Genomic DNA, 14,444 nt, shown 5'->3' with positions numbered 1-14,444 from the left:
AATCAAAATGTTCTGTTGTACTTGTAGTGTAGTTTGTTAAAGATGTTGGGAAGCTTAACGATGTTTAATTGACTACATGCGATAGAGTGAGAGACAACGCGACCGCGTCGTCAACTCCCCATGCCCAGCTGTGCGTATGGGACAAGTGGATGTTTTTCTTTTCCTTTTTTTTTGTGATGATCACAACTTAAGTTAGCGTCTTCAACGTCTTGTGTTGTTGTTGTTGTTGTTGGAAGCTGTTGCTGAATTAAGGACTTTTCAAATGGAATAATTTATTTGGAACAATAAAACAAGACAGGTAAGAGGAAAGACGTAGAAGAAGTTTGCACCCGACGCACAAGCTTATTGTTCAACTGTGTAAAACATGCGTTTATCAATTTGACCCAACATGAAACCTGCATTTATAACAGTGAATGGCCGGACAGGCCGGTTACTTAAGCTGTCCGAGTTAGCTTGTCTCAAGTCGAGTCGAGTCTGGAGTCATTGTCTTCCAAGTCAAGTCGAGTCTCAAGTCGAGTTGCAAGTCGTCAAATCAATGACTCGAGTCGAGTCATTATGACTCGAGTCCAAGACTCTGCTAGTATTATTTGGATTCCTAATATGCTATAGGGTCGTAGTAAATAAGTAGCAGAGGAGGCTGAAAAACAACCACAAAGACACGCACATCTATATAACCTAATGGGCTGTTCCAAAACAGTGAATAAAAAGAGTCCACACACCATTTTCTGTTCCCAGATAAATCTTTACTTTAGGTCACTAACGTTTCAGGCGTTACCATGTAAAATAAAGATATATCTCTGGTAGTAAATAAGTACAAGTACATAGTCTGAAGAAAACCTGGAGATTTGGGGTAATTGGGTCTTATGATAAAAACAAAAGACACATTTTGTTGATCCCTGGTTTTCACTGTTGACAGTGTTGAGCTGTCCTTGAAGAAGGCAGAATGATACAGAGCAGAGATCCCAATGCGTGAGGCATGCATGCTCAGTTGACTTTGGCCCCCGTTGATGATCTTGTTAAATAAAGGCTTTAAAAAAGAAATCCAATGTAAGCCGAGCCCCAGAGACGACACTTCATCAGTGTCTGCTCAAGAAGCACTGAGCTGGACAATAGCATTGACCCAAAGGTCTAAGGGTGAGAGGCTGGGCTTTACTCTCAGGGTCTCAGCAAGTTTGACCTTCCTATTCCCATGGATACAAATAGATTATTGGTGGAATCGACATAAACCAGTTGTGAGGCACTGGGGCTACGCTATTGACTTCCATGCAATCAGCATATTTTTAGGTATTGTTTCCTTAAAAGGTTATACCTGCATTTAGTCATATGGCTCTAATAACTCAAAAATGTTAAAGACGTAGCCGTCCAAAGGTGTGTGTGCGTGCGTGCGTGCGTGCGTGCGTGCGTGCGTGCGTGAGCGAGCGTACATACTGTGCGTGCGCGCGTACATACTGTACGTGCGTGCATACGTGCGTGTTGGATTGTCTGGGGCTAATCTTGCAAACCACTGGACCGATCAGTGCCAAATGTATTGTGCATGCTGCCAGTAGGCCAACATTGTACCTCCACACATGAATGGTGGTGGGATCGGGCTGAAACCTTGCCCAAATATAGTCACATCATAGATACTGTACGCCATAGACGGCTGTCTACATTGACTGACTGGTCACACTTATTAGACCCTGTATGGTTTTTATTTATTTTAACAACATTCAAAATGTCATTCATCAGATTCAAACAAATTATGCCATCACATGCAAACATACTTTGCATGCAAACTGACAAAATAGATTGATTTGTGAAAGCCCACTGCCGCAGTGCAGCAAATTTCTGCTAATCCGTGTATATCTGTAATAGTGTCTCCATCATTTAACCAGGCAGTCAGGCACGCCTCCTCTGGGGAGGTTGCAGCCACAGGCGTGTTTACCTCGTCAGAGAGAGAGAGAGAGAGAGAGAGAGAGGAGGCATGCGTAGCCTGCATGACCACTACTGCAGGTGTTGGTTGGTTGGGGCCAATGTCTACTGTAGCTGTGAGTGTTGGCAGCCCTGGCCTCAGGTTGGTTCCAGCAGCAGAGAGACACAGAGAAGCCTCCTCTGTTTCTTCTGGCGTGCTGATGGCATGTGGGCTTGAGTGTGTGCCAGCCACAGAGCTTCCTCGCATGGCGAGTATCGTTTTCCCACTGCAGGGCGGATAAAGCGTTTCTGATTTGTCTTTTTTACCAGAGCTGGATCATTTCAGCAGATGGTTGGTGACTCTTGCATTTCCAACTCATTGTTGTGCTCCTCTGTCGTTGCTGCAGTTTGGCATTCCGAGCATTGTTTTTTTCAGAGTTCAGGTGCCAGTTCCTTTCCTCACCTTGGCAATCGTCCTGAATATTGATTCAAATGGAAAATAAAAAAAGATAACAGTCACTGGAATTAACATTGTTGTTACTGCCTACTAATGGATTCTTATAAATGCTACATTTCATTACATGTTGCTCTGAACTAGGTATGCATTCTTGACAGGAAGTGAGCTGATAGCCTTTCATTGTGTTGCTATTATTGATGTCCTCTTTCACTGAGAGAACTTTTCCATAATGATTGACCTCATTTTGTCCAGGAAAGATTGTCTGACCCAAAGAGCAAAATAACTGTATTTTCCATTTTGAATAATACTTCCTATTTTCAATTGATTGAGAACTTGCCCAAGGCTGGCAGTTGGAGATTGAATAATGAACACAAGGGAAATGTGAATTCAGCGGGTGTTATGTGTCAAACATTGAAAGAGAGACGTGAGGCTGTGGCTGCAGTTAATCCTACTAATAATATACACACACACGGAAGGTTAGATGTGGGTGCAACAAGGATTTTGGTCAATAGTTCATTTATGAAAGTGTATGTATAAACAACTCAAATCAAAAGGCTTTACCTTTTGTAGCTCCAAGGTCAGCACCTTGCGTGACACTTGCATTGTGTATCAAGAGCCTTGTCGGTCAATCGTCTGCACTCAGTCTCACTTTATCATGAATCAACAATGTGAATGACTTTTATTGTCTACATTTTGGAGTTCAGTAGTAGGACATGATGACAATCTCTGGACACAGTATGGTAAATGGTGCATTTATATAGTGCCTTTATCCAAGGCGCTTTACATAGATTGTACATTACATTCACCCATTCACACACACATTCATACACTGATTGCCTGTTAAAAGATAAACTTTAGAGTGATCATTCATCATACACATTACAGTGTCCCTTTTGAGCCCTCAACTAATTATCCAACCTAGTGACCCAAAACTTAAATTAATAATAAGAAAATGTTAGATGTATCCTTCTTCTTCATTAAAGCAAATTGGGTGTTTTAAACTTCAAATTGAGCTTAATGCACAGATAAGGCATTTGGGCCCCTGAACTGTCAAATTCCATTAGCGTAATTTTATTAATACTGCGGCTCTGTTCGATTACAATGAGGCCAGGCATAATGAGATCAGGCAGGGCGGCTGCATGTCATTAGGGCTACAGTAGAATCACATGCTAAAATAATAATTAATAAGATGATATCTTTTCCAGTTAATGTGTCTGCATTCCTCCAAAGGGATTTGAATGCCTGACTAGCAAAATGGTGCTATTCGTTGCCGTTATCATAGACTATTTACAGAAATATCTCTGCAGTCGTGATATTATCCCTTATTTAAATTGCCAATGGAAGCATTTCACCTTGCTGATATTGCTGTGAGATGAGGCTCCAGAAGATTCGACCACATTACCCCTTTTCTGGCCTCCCTACATTGGCTCCCTGTTTCTTACAGAATTGATTTTAAAATACTCTTATTCACGTTCAAAGCTAGGTCCGGCCTTGCTCCAGCATACTTTTTATTATATTAGTTTTTATTAGTTTTTTTATAGACATGACAAATAGACATGACAAACATACTTATCTGACCTACTCGACCCTTACGAGCCAGCTCGTGTACTAAGATCATTCTGGAACGGCCCTTCTGACCATAAAATCAGGCTGCAAAAAAAACTGTAGGCGACCGGGCATTTGCGATCCGGGCACCATCACTCTGGAACGCCCTGCCCCTGGAGATCAGGCTTGCCGAGTCTGTGTCGCATTTTAAAACGCTCCTAAAGACTCATTTTTACAGAGCTGCATTTAGCCCATCACCCATGTGATTCTTTTATTTTTTATTGTTATCTTCTGTTATGTTATTGACAAATCTTTTCTATTGTATTCTATCCCTTTTTGATCCATGTTTTTCTCTATATATTTCTGTTAAGCACTTTGTGACTTGTTCTTAAAAGGTGCTATATAAATAAAGCTTTATTATTATTATTATGAATCATGGAGCAACATACAACCCAAATGCAATCGCTAGTCTGACTTTAAGGTACCCCTACCCCTATGATGATGATGAAAAAATAGATGCCTCAGTTCGTTGGAGCGATGTGTGTTGAAGGAGGGGCAGAAGACTTTATACTGGGAGTGGAAGTATGCCAAACTTTGCACACACATTCCCTGGATGCCAACGATGAACCTCTGCCCCGCATTTTCCAGAACGGCCTGTTATAGCGCCACCATGAGGCAGCTTTTCACATTTTTTACCTAAAACTGCACCGATCTGTGTGAAACGTTGCATGCACACTCCCTAGAGGCCAAGGACAAACCTTTGACCTACATTTTCCGCATCTGCCTTTTATAGCGCCACCAGGAGGCCGACTTTTGTAAAACACATTTTTTGATATTACAAAAATCTCACAAATCGTTACACAGTATCTCTATGGTCATGTGCTCAAGTCGGATCTGTCCGATATTTCATATTCCATCCTAATTGGCTATAATTGGCTTTCACAGTTTGCAAGATTGCCCCGTTTTGAACAAAAGCCTCAAATCATGAACACAGCATGCAATTTACGTGAAATCTTTCACACATTTTCTTACTAGGCTGAGGAATATGTCCCACCCTTTTCACATTGGCCTGTTATAGCGCCACCAACAGGTTGATTTTTGCAAAACACATTTTTGGAACAAAATGCCTCAAATCATCTAATTGCCATCAAAGGCAAACATGTTTATATTACTCCTAAACATTTTGCCAAACATCTCACACAGTCCTATCCTCCTGGTGGAGACCTGTGCCCAGAAGGGCACTTTTTCTAGTTCATCATGTTCCTGTAGAGGCGTGGTAACGTGACGTTGGCAGCAGCATTAACCCATTTTGGGGCGGGAACCCCATTTGGTGTTTTAAACATTATGTTATAATTTAGCTATTGAAAAAATAGCTTATCTACAAGCTCAGAGCGCGCCACCGAGTGGCGCGCTACGAGCTTGTAGGTCTGCTATTTTTGAAAAATCGTGAAAATGCGGTGCAAATCTTTGAATATATATATTCTTTCAGAGCCAACGTTTTTAACTCAAATCTTTGCTTCTGAGAGGGGGGTCCCTGGAGCTACATATTTTCAAATGGGGGTCGGCGGCCAATTACATATAATTTTGGGGGTCCTTTGACATGAAATATTTAGAACCACTGACATAGAAACATGAGGTTTTTCAGGAAACTGTCATGATTTAGAAGACATTTTTTTAATTTCGACGTCAGGCCTAAATGGGTTAAAGGCGCAGATCGCCACAGTGTGTCTCTGTATAATAGTTAATAGTTTCCTTTGTCTGTAAGAGCTAAAGAAGCTGGAAACGTCACCTTGGTGGTGGTAATACATTCATCTAACAATGGGAACATGTATGCAGGCTCTATTTTTTTACTTTAATGTGAGGTTCTGCCCAGTACCTGCATGGGGTATTATGTTTTGGTAGCTTTGGAAAATCTTTGCTTTTTATTATAAATGATGATGTTGGTCCATCCATCCACCCTTCCTCTATTTTTTTCTCAGTCATTGTCTTGAAGGAATTAGCTGTGCACCTTCATGCTTGGCGACCCCATAGCATGACCCCATAGCATGACCCCATAGCATGACCCCATAGCATGACCATGCCGGTAGTATCATGCTTACGTTGTCGGATCAGCAATGCTCCCTTGACAAATATGACCCCATTGCCGTTTTACACTCAATACATGAATGTTGAGTACTGGTGTTGTTGTTTTGTTCTGTATCTGTTCTGTAATTGTTGTCATGTATCTGTTGTCTGTCCTGTCTTATGTGCAAACTTCAATACAAATACTTGAATAATAATAACCCCATTGCCGGAGATCTTCGACAATTAATAAATAATAATAATCTGAATCTCCCACCCACCCCTTTTTACCGCCTTTATGATGATTTCCTGTTTTTGGCTATATAGAAGTGTATATTTGTATTGTACGTCTGGAAAAGTTATGATGAATTGAAAACGGTGGACCCTCTTGTAAACAAGTGTAATGCTTTATGGTGTCATCCACTCACAGTTAACAGTTTTTGTATTGAGTTGTGCTTGAAATGTACTGTAATTCTGCAAACTGTTAATAAATACATACAATCAATCAATAAATCAAGCTTAGGGCCATTGCCAGAGATCTTTGGTAATTGGTCTTTTATAGTGCTTTTGATTGATCAAGTCGTAAGGCTACTCATGTAGCCTGAGTAGCACTGCAGGAATGGCCATATGCTATGGGGTCGACAAGCATGAAGGCACACAGCTAATTCCTCAGAGAAAATGCTTGAGAATAAAGTAGAGGAAGGGTGGCTGGATAGACCAACATCATACTGATTTTGATGACCACTTTTTATTTATATATTTACATTTATTTTACCGATACTTTAAAAGTTTATTTTCCTGTAATGTAACTCAAAAGGTTAAAAATGTCATATTCTAGAATCTAGTTTCATTACACAAAGTGAAGAAAAAAATCACACAAACAAAGTTGATTCAGACAATATACTGTAGAGCATCACCAAAACTCGTGGTTTTATTTTTTCATAAAAATGTTAACTTCCTGTTGATATTACCATTTTTATTAGGAAGAAAACCCTGGACTGGGTCCGTGGATCCAGATCCAGAACTTTTTTATAAAAAAATATAACTGTCTTGCCTTTAAGGCAATTCTATTCAACATGTTGTATTTCTGTTTAGAGTAGAAAAGTTTGTGAATACTTTATTGTGAAGATGTGTACCACTGCTTTTATTTTGAAAACTCTATTTAATGAGTCACTTACTGTTAGCACCATTTTGCATGCAGCAGAGCATAGGGAAGGCAGACCTGCTCAGAGCTTGAGCCTTGAAACACATCTTACCCACTTGGGAGCATTTTAGATGCAATGTCGTAAGTTGTGCCGGTGAATCCAGTTATTGTAACTTTCTGTGATATGTTTTGTGAATGTTTATTTGGAAGTTTGGAATTCTAAACAATGTTTGCTGCTGTCTGCAGAGCAGTGCAGGACTGCAGGTGTATGTCATCTTGCTAATTACACTGCAGTGTGTATGTGGTTTAGCCACAGTGTGATTTTGCTAATTGCCTGGGTGTGCAATCCTGTCAGACACTGAATGTTTGTATTGTTTTATTATTTTACAGTTTTTACCATCAAGTCATCAAAGAAGTATGCAAGTAAACGGTCAATTCCAATTGGCTGTGGTTTAGCTTGGTGTTAATTGACAGTCCATTTGAGAACACTACAATAACCACATGAGTTTTGGTGATGCTCTATAGCGTGTGAAAACATGTACGTCACCAAGAGGGGGGCGGCGTCTGAAAAGCTAGGGACGGCCCTCTCGTGGGCATTAAATTCTAGCCCACATCACTCAGAATAGAGTGACGGTGGTATGTTTTTGTAAATATTGAGCTCGTTCTTGGCGACAACATAGTGAACAAACACCAGGATGGATAGAAAGAACGTTGGGCCCAAATACATTACAAGGACAAGGAAAATGTTGTGAACAAACACGGCTATGCTTAGATACTTTGTTGAACGTTATGTCTCTGCACCCGTGCGCCGATCCAAGCCATTCTACGTCTTTTTGAAAACTCGTCAATCTGGGTTCCTTGATGCTGTCTCCATGCTAGAAAGCTGAACATCTAATTCCGTTTTCTGGCTCATTTCCTCGACGTGACCTGCTGTGGCACTTATTTACTGAGCAAGAACGTATACAAGCACACGGATAGTCGCTCAATGTAAACAAACCAAACAAGCCAGCAAGTATGGCGGCCGCTACCACGTGACACATATGTTGACGCCCCCTCCAGGAGATTTTGGTACACCCTATATTGTCTGAATCAACTTTGTTTGTGTTTGTTTACGTACTAAAAGAGTGACTTTTAGAGCTGTTTCAGCGTACAATGTAAGTCAGTGAGGAGCATATTTTGAATTATCAATTTCTAATCACTGGAGCATTTTTTTTAAATTTCTTGTCCACATTTGGAGTTACGTCATGGAAAGGTAACTACACAACCCAAACCTCTAAAAAAGTGGTCTTACCCTTTAAGTGAGGGGCACCCACTGTATCAAAGTTCAGGACATTAAAGTCCATAGACTTGGTGGGAAAAGATTACATCATAACTGCTAATGGGGAGGGCGGGCGGACTCTAGCATGCGCTTATTATATTACATCATATATTATGATGTGGAAATGAGAATACAAGTTTATGAATGTTGGCTTCACCAACGCCATTTGAAATGCAGAGGAGAGATGAAATTGGAACATCTCCAGACGAAGCATTCTCAACATCCCCGGGGTCTGCCATGAGAATAGTCACAACAGGGCCCATGTTGTACAACCTAGCTCACTGTGTCAGGGACCACACATCAAGGTGCACCATGAGAATAGTCACAACAGGCCCATGTTGTACAACCTAGCTCACTGTGTCAGGGACCACACATCAAGGTGCACCGTTACGCCAATCCGCACCAAACTTTGCACATAAAACACTGTTCAGATGGCCATAACTCGGAGGCTATAGCCTATTGCTCTGATCAGCACAATATCGGACTAGATTTGCAGGCAGGAGTAGCAGCCTGAAAATCTAGTAAAATAAAATTCCACATAAATCTCAGTTACTTCAGTTGAGTTATAATACTATTTTCAGCCACCATTACCGGTACGCGACAGAGGAAGGAGGGAAGATACAAAGACAGTAGCAATGGTTTCTTCAGACAAGCTTCGATAGCGACGCTTCTCTACATCAACGTTTTATCACTTGCAAATTGTTTATGGCTTGGCTCTCAATGAGGCTGCCAATCTGCCATGGCTGACAGGTGGAGTGATTTGGTTTGAAGGTACATAGAGAAAAGAGTACGGCAGGCTTCAGAAAATCTGGGCACTATGCATCCACTCGAGGCTGAGGATGGGAGGACATACACACATGACAACAAAAAGCAACAGACTTGCCGAGTGGCGTGTGAATAATAGCAGTTGTCAAAACAGCATGTTATTGACAGGATGATGTGAAGAGCTTTTGTTTGCTGTTATCATTTTGTCTTTTCTTTTTTTTCCCCTTGAGAAGAATGCAGCATTTTTATTCTGGAGAAAAGCTTAAGAAAAATAATTGGTAAGGGTTAGGGTTTATATACGTAGTTCCAAAGAGCAGCTGGTAATCAAATTTTGTTACAAGAAAACTTCAAACGTCAAACTTCAACTTCATTGTTACATCTTGGTACACGGGACAACAGTTCTCGGCTTCCTTCAGACAACAGCATAGCTAATAATGATACGTAAGTATCATAGAAAAAAAAGAGTATAGAAAAAAGAAAGACTAGAATTCTGCCTGAAAAGAAAGGGTTACTAGCCGACAGGTACTGTACATTGTTGTGTGGTTTCATGAAAGGTGAATTTGAAGCCATTGCGATCTACACTATTTGATTGATCGGGGGCAATTGCATGGTTAAAGTTTGCAACCGGATGAGTTTGGTGTCTGTCTGTCTGTCTGTCTGTCTGTCTGTCTGTCTGTCTGTCTTATCCCCATATATGGAGATCCCGATTCCCTTATGCCAACAATACGATAACATAGTACTGATCAGGGACGGATTAACACCCACGAGGGCCCCTGGGCCGATATTATTTGGGGCCCCCATATCACACGTGCGCGCAAACTGTTTTTTTCCTTTTTAGTCATATTTTTGTGTTTTTGACCTATATGTGACCGGGTCACATATAGGTCATAAAAGTACAGAATGTAAGCTTTCATATGATGTATCATTCAATGAAATTGGAAAATATTTGAAGGAGATATGACCATTTTAAAATGATTGTGCCGTTTTACCCAAAGCTGAGAAAATCCCCTTTGAATGTTCACAACATTTCAAGAAAATCAAGTTTATTTTAGATTTTCTGCCTTTTCATTATAGGCGAGATGAGGACCATTTTGCTAGACCTGGTCACATATTTAACACAATCAACGGCCCTGGTACTGATGTCATAGTCACCAAGCACTATGATAATGACGACTGCGAATAAGTACTCTGACAATGCATGGGTACCGGGCAACGTCATTTTGGTTAAGGTTAGGCACTGTTTAGGCTGGGTATGGTGTTGGTTAGGTTTAGGGTTAGTCTGTTCAGAGCACCTCATGGCTTAATAATGTTTCCTTTACCAATGCCACCTGACTACCGTACATACTGTATCCACTGGCTGAAGTGAGGAAATGGTTGGGTGGGTGGGTGAGTAAGCAAATACAAAAGCAGCTTCTCTAATCAGAATCTTGACTTTACCACTGTACTGCTGAGATTGTTTCTTGGGGAAGATGGCGAGATTGCCTTTGAGAAACAATTTTCGAAAGGAAAAGGCACATTCTATTTCCAAAGAAAATTACCTTATGTAGTCAATCAAAGCCTCTTGGAGATTATTCATCCAGGGGAAATCAATTATGGTTTCTTTCCTTCCACAGGAAAGTGCAGGATGTTCATATATTCACATTTCTGTTTGTTTGTTTTGATCCTTTTTTCCTGCTAGACTTTGTGTTCTTGTCATGTTGATAAAGATGGCCATAACATCAATATGATACAAGTGATTTACGCACATCAGGTTGCCACGTTGTATGAAATTATCAAACTTTATTTGATTTTGAATTCATCTTCTTTTCTTCCAGGAAATGCTGACCTTTGATGCCACAACGAGATCTACTAACTAGATCGAGATCTACTGAAGTCTGATTACGGTCTGGTCTCCTTGCGACATGGAGAGAAAGAACCTGTGCTTTACTCCGTAGTGGATGTTATACAACCCCGAACCATGGACCATACTGGAATTATATGGATTATTACTTTCAGCTGTATTTTAGCTTATCGTTGATCATGAAGTAGATACTGGTCGTATTCACAATTCTGATTTGATAGGACATACAGTAGAGTAGAGCTCAGTGACACATGCCTGTTGAAACAATGATTAGAAGGAGAAAAGTATCATACGCTGTGGATCATCTAGCACTCAAACATCATTGAACATCATTGACTTGGAGCAAACCGTATGACATGGAGCTTTCCCTATTTCTAAGGAGAAAACCATACAGCGGGATGCCATGGAACATACTGTGAAAGTGGATTAAACGTGTGCATTTGATTTGTATGTGCGCGTGTGTGTGCCCACAGAGGTACGACACGGTGGAGGAGAGAGGGGAAAAACGTTTCTTTCTCTACAATGAGAGTTCCAGCCAGTGGGGCTGCAGTTTCCCGTATTTGTCCTCTGGCAGTCCTCCTGTGTGTTGTCGTCCAGAGCAGCTATGGGTCACTCACCCAGCCCAGCCCCAGGCCTAGTACAAGGCCCAAGTTGCAGCCTGAACCCAGCCTTCTCCCAAGTTCCATACTTAACGCCAAACCTAATTCTCTGCCAGAGGCCAGCCCACTCTCAAGCTCTGACCCTAGCCTCAGGCACAAGGCTCAGATCAGTCATAGCCCCGACCCCGACCCCCCGCCATTTTTCACTCCCCAGTTCAGCAGCATCCTCTTCTTCAAACTTCTTACCTCCCTGCCCGTATCTAACTCCAGCCCCAAGTTCAAACCTCAGTCCCCACCAAAACATAATCCCAAAACGAAGCAAGGGCCAGCATCTAAATCCAGCCACAAACGGGTGTCCAGGAATAGTTCAGATAACCCAAAGCCATCTGTATCCAACCCCAACACATTTTTATTATCCAATTCTAAATCCAACATCAAGTCCAGCTTTGCATCACTGTCCAGCCCTTCATATTCTAACACAAAGATAGTATCCAAACCCAGCCCCAATTCTGAGCCATCTGCTCTGTCTAACCCCAGCTCCAAGGTTTCCTCACTATCTGTCCAATATGTAAAACCCAGCATGCTATCTGAGGCTGCAGACCCCAAATACAATCCCCATGTCAGGCTATCGTCACAGTCCAATCCAAGAGTTCACTCCAAGGTCAGACCTTCCTCGCAAGCCGACATCAACACCAGTCCCAACTCAAAGCAACTCTCTGGGCTGAATCCCAGAGCCTCCGTCAGACCACAGAGGAACCAGACTAAGGTTCTGGACAACGAGAAAGATTCCCACCATCGACCCAAGAGGGGTTGGATTTGGAACCAGTTCTTTGTCCTAGAAGAGCATATTGGACCTGAGCCCCAGTACGTCGGAAAGGTATGGCAAAAGTCTACTACTAACTGTTTTATTTTCTGTTGCATGCAGTACAGAATCTATTCTCCATAGTGCTGTTAAAGTATTCAATTAGAATACTGCAACATGAACCATATTGGATCAAATGTCAGTGCACTTAATTATACATGTTATACATGTTATAACTGTTAATATATAGTATTAACAGTTATTTCTTGTTAGTGTGTTATGTGTACAAGACTATACTACCAGAACCTAGTTTTCCACTGTTAATACATTTAGCACAGAGTAAAAACACTTTTGTCTTTTTTGAGTGGTGCAACGGCAACCACTCCCTTATGGAGCTATGTGTGTCCGTGGGTGGCTGGCTGGCTGTGTCCGTCCCTGGCTGGGTCTGTCCGAGCACGAAAATTGCGTTTGGTTGGCTTTCACAACCAAGTGTCACTGTTGCGCAGCCTAACACACACACACACACACACACACACACACACACACACACACATTAACTGTATATATGATGATTTCGGGTATGACACTACAGTACAGTAGAGGGACCCCCTGGGGTTCCCCACACGGTAACTCTGTCATTTCTCAACCGTTTCGGACGCGGGCGGCTCGCCGGAACCGCCCTGGCCCCCTGGGTGCGTTTCTGTGGGTCTGGAACTTCCAGGGACCCCCCCGGGGACCCCCACACGGAGTTGCACCACTCACTTCACACGGGTGTGATTTTCTTGTATCATTGTCCAGCTAATTGTAATCGCACCCATTCATTTTATAGCATACTTGATACACGGTAGAGGCTGGCCTAAACCCACCTCCAGATGTGAAATCAATGTCCAAATTGCTGCTATAATTCATGCACTAATGATATTGCATTTTCTAAATTACAGTATGTCTTAAAAGTGTCACTTGAACCTTACTACCCCTAATCTGAAGGGAACATTCACTGAAAATAGCCGATCCACAAGCTCACAATGCGTTTGAGCTTGTACTGTAGATGGTCTTTTTTCAGTGAAGAGATGTTGTGTAGAGTAGCTCTAAGATAGAGCCAACTGAGGTGAAATTGATTAAGAATAGAACCTTTACATTGATTACATATGGCATTATGTTGTAGCCTACGTATGTAAGAGTTATTAGGGGAAGCTGTGGCATGTCCAAAACACCATGTTGAACGAGCCGTGCCTGCACTGCTGATTATTTCCTAATTAATGTTTGGCTCATGCAGAGAGTGAAAAGCTGCGCTGCTGGTCTCCTTGTGTTGATTGCTTCCAAATGACTGGAATTAAACCACTGCAGTGGACAATAGCCACTGCTGCGGCACAGAACAATACCAGCAGTTATTTCAGCCCACGGTTTCTCTTTTTTTTTGTCATTGAAAAGCTTCAACGACACCTTTTGTTTGCAACCTGCACAACGGTTTGAGCTGTTATGTTAATAAGAAGGTAGACAGAGCTTCCTTTCTGAGAGGGGAACGATTTGGTGAGAGAGCTCAGAGGAACAATCAAGGAAAAGAAATATGCATAAACCCATTATGCATATCCCAGTACAATTGAAATAACAAAATGTGTGCATGCGCACGCGTGTGCAAATCTAAGAGACATTCTATACCAGGAATATAAATGGGAGCGCCACTAAGCCTATGTGGTGCTTATGGATTTTATGCTCGTGACACTCAAACTTTTTTCCAGTGTGTACTGTGTACTTTGTTGAGCCTTATTACTGTTCACACAGTACACTAAGTTGAAGTGTGCCAGAATACCTTGCAGTTTCTTTTTCTAAATACAACAAATTTCAGTGCAATGTCGAGTTCTATTTGATGCACAAACCTCTGTGCCGGAGTGGTGGCGTAGTAGCTATCACTTGTGCTCAAAGTGGAGTGTGGGGACCCCAGGGGTCCGTGAGAGCCCTGGGGGGTTCCAACCGGCAAAATGAGGAACACTGTGAGCGTAAGTGTTAAGCCCAATTCGTTTTT

The 14,444-nt window shown here is 41.8% G+C and overlaps 1 protein-coding gene across 2 annotated transcripts in view; it reads left to right on the top strand.

Annotated features, from left to right (window-relative positions):
- The first annotated feature begins 215 nt into the window (after positions 1-215).
- Positions 216-14,444, top strand: part of LOC306912427 (cadherin-18-like) — a 199,910-nt gene continuing 185,681 nt past the window's right edge. The window contains exons 1-2 of one of the 2 annotated variants that reach the window (XM_079488637.1): positions 216-298; positions 10,995-12,496. In XM_079488637.1, coding sequence (XP_079344763.1) covers positions 11,543-12,496 — 954 coding nt within the window. In that variant the 5' untranslated portion in view covers positions 216-298; positions 10,995-11,542. Of the gene's footprint in view, positions 299-7,166; positions 7,239-10,994; positions 12,497-14,444 lie in introns of those variants that run through there. The other variant, XM_079488638.1, reaches the window with a different exon arrangement.

The sequence above is a fragment of the Electrona antarctica genome (assembly GCF_951216825.1).
Source record: "Electrona antarctica genome assembly, chromosome: 19".
NCBI lineage: Eukaryota > Metazoa > Chordata > Actinopteri > Myctophiformes > Myctophidae > Electrona > Electrona antarctica.
Note: the sequence above shows the minus strand (reverse complement) of the source record. Positions and strands in the feature narration are given on the sequence as shown.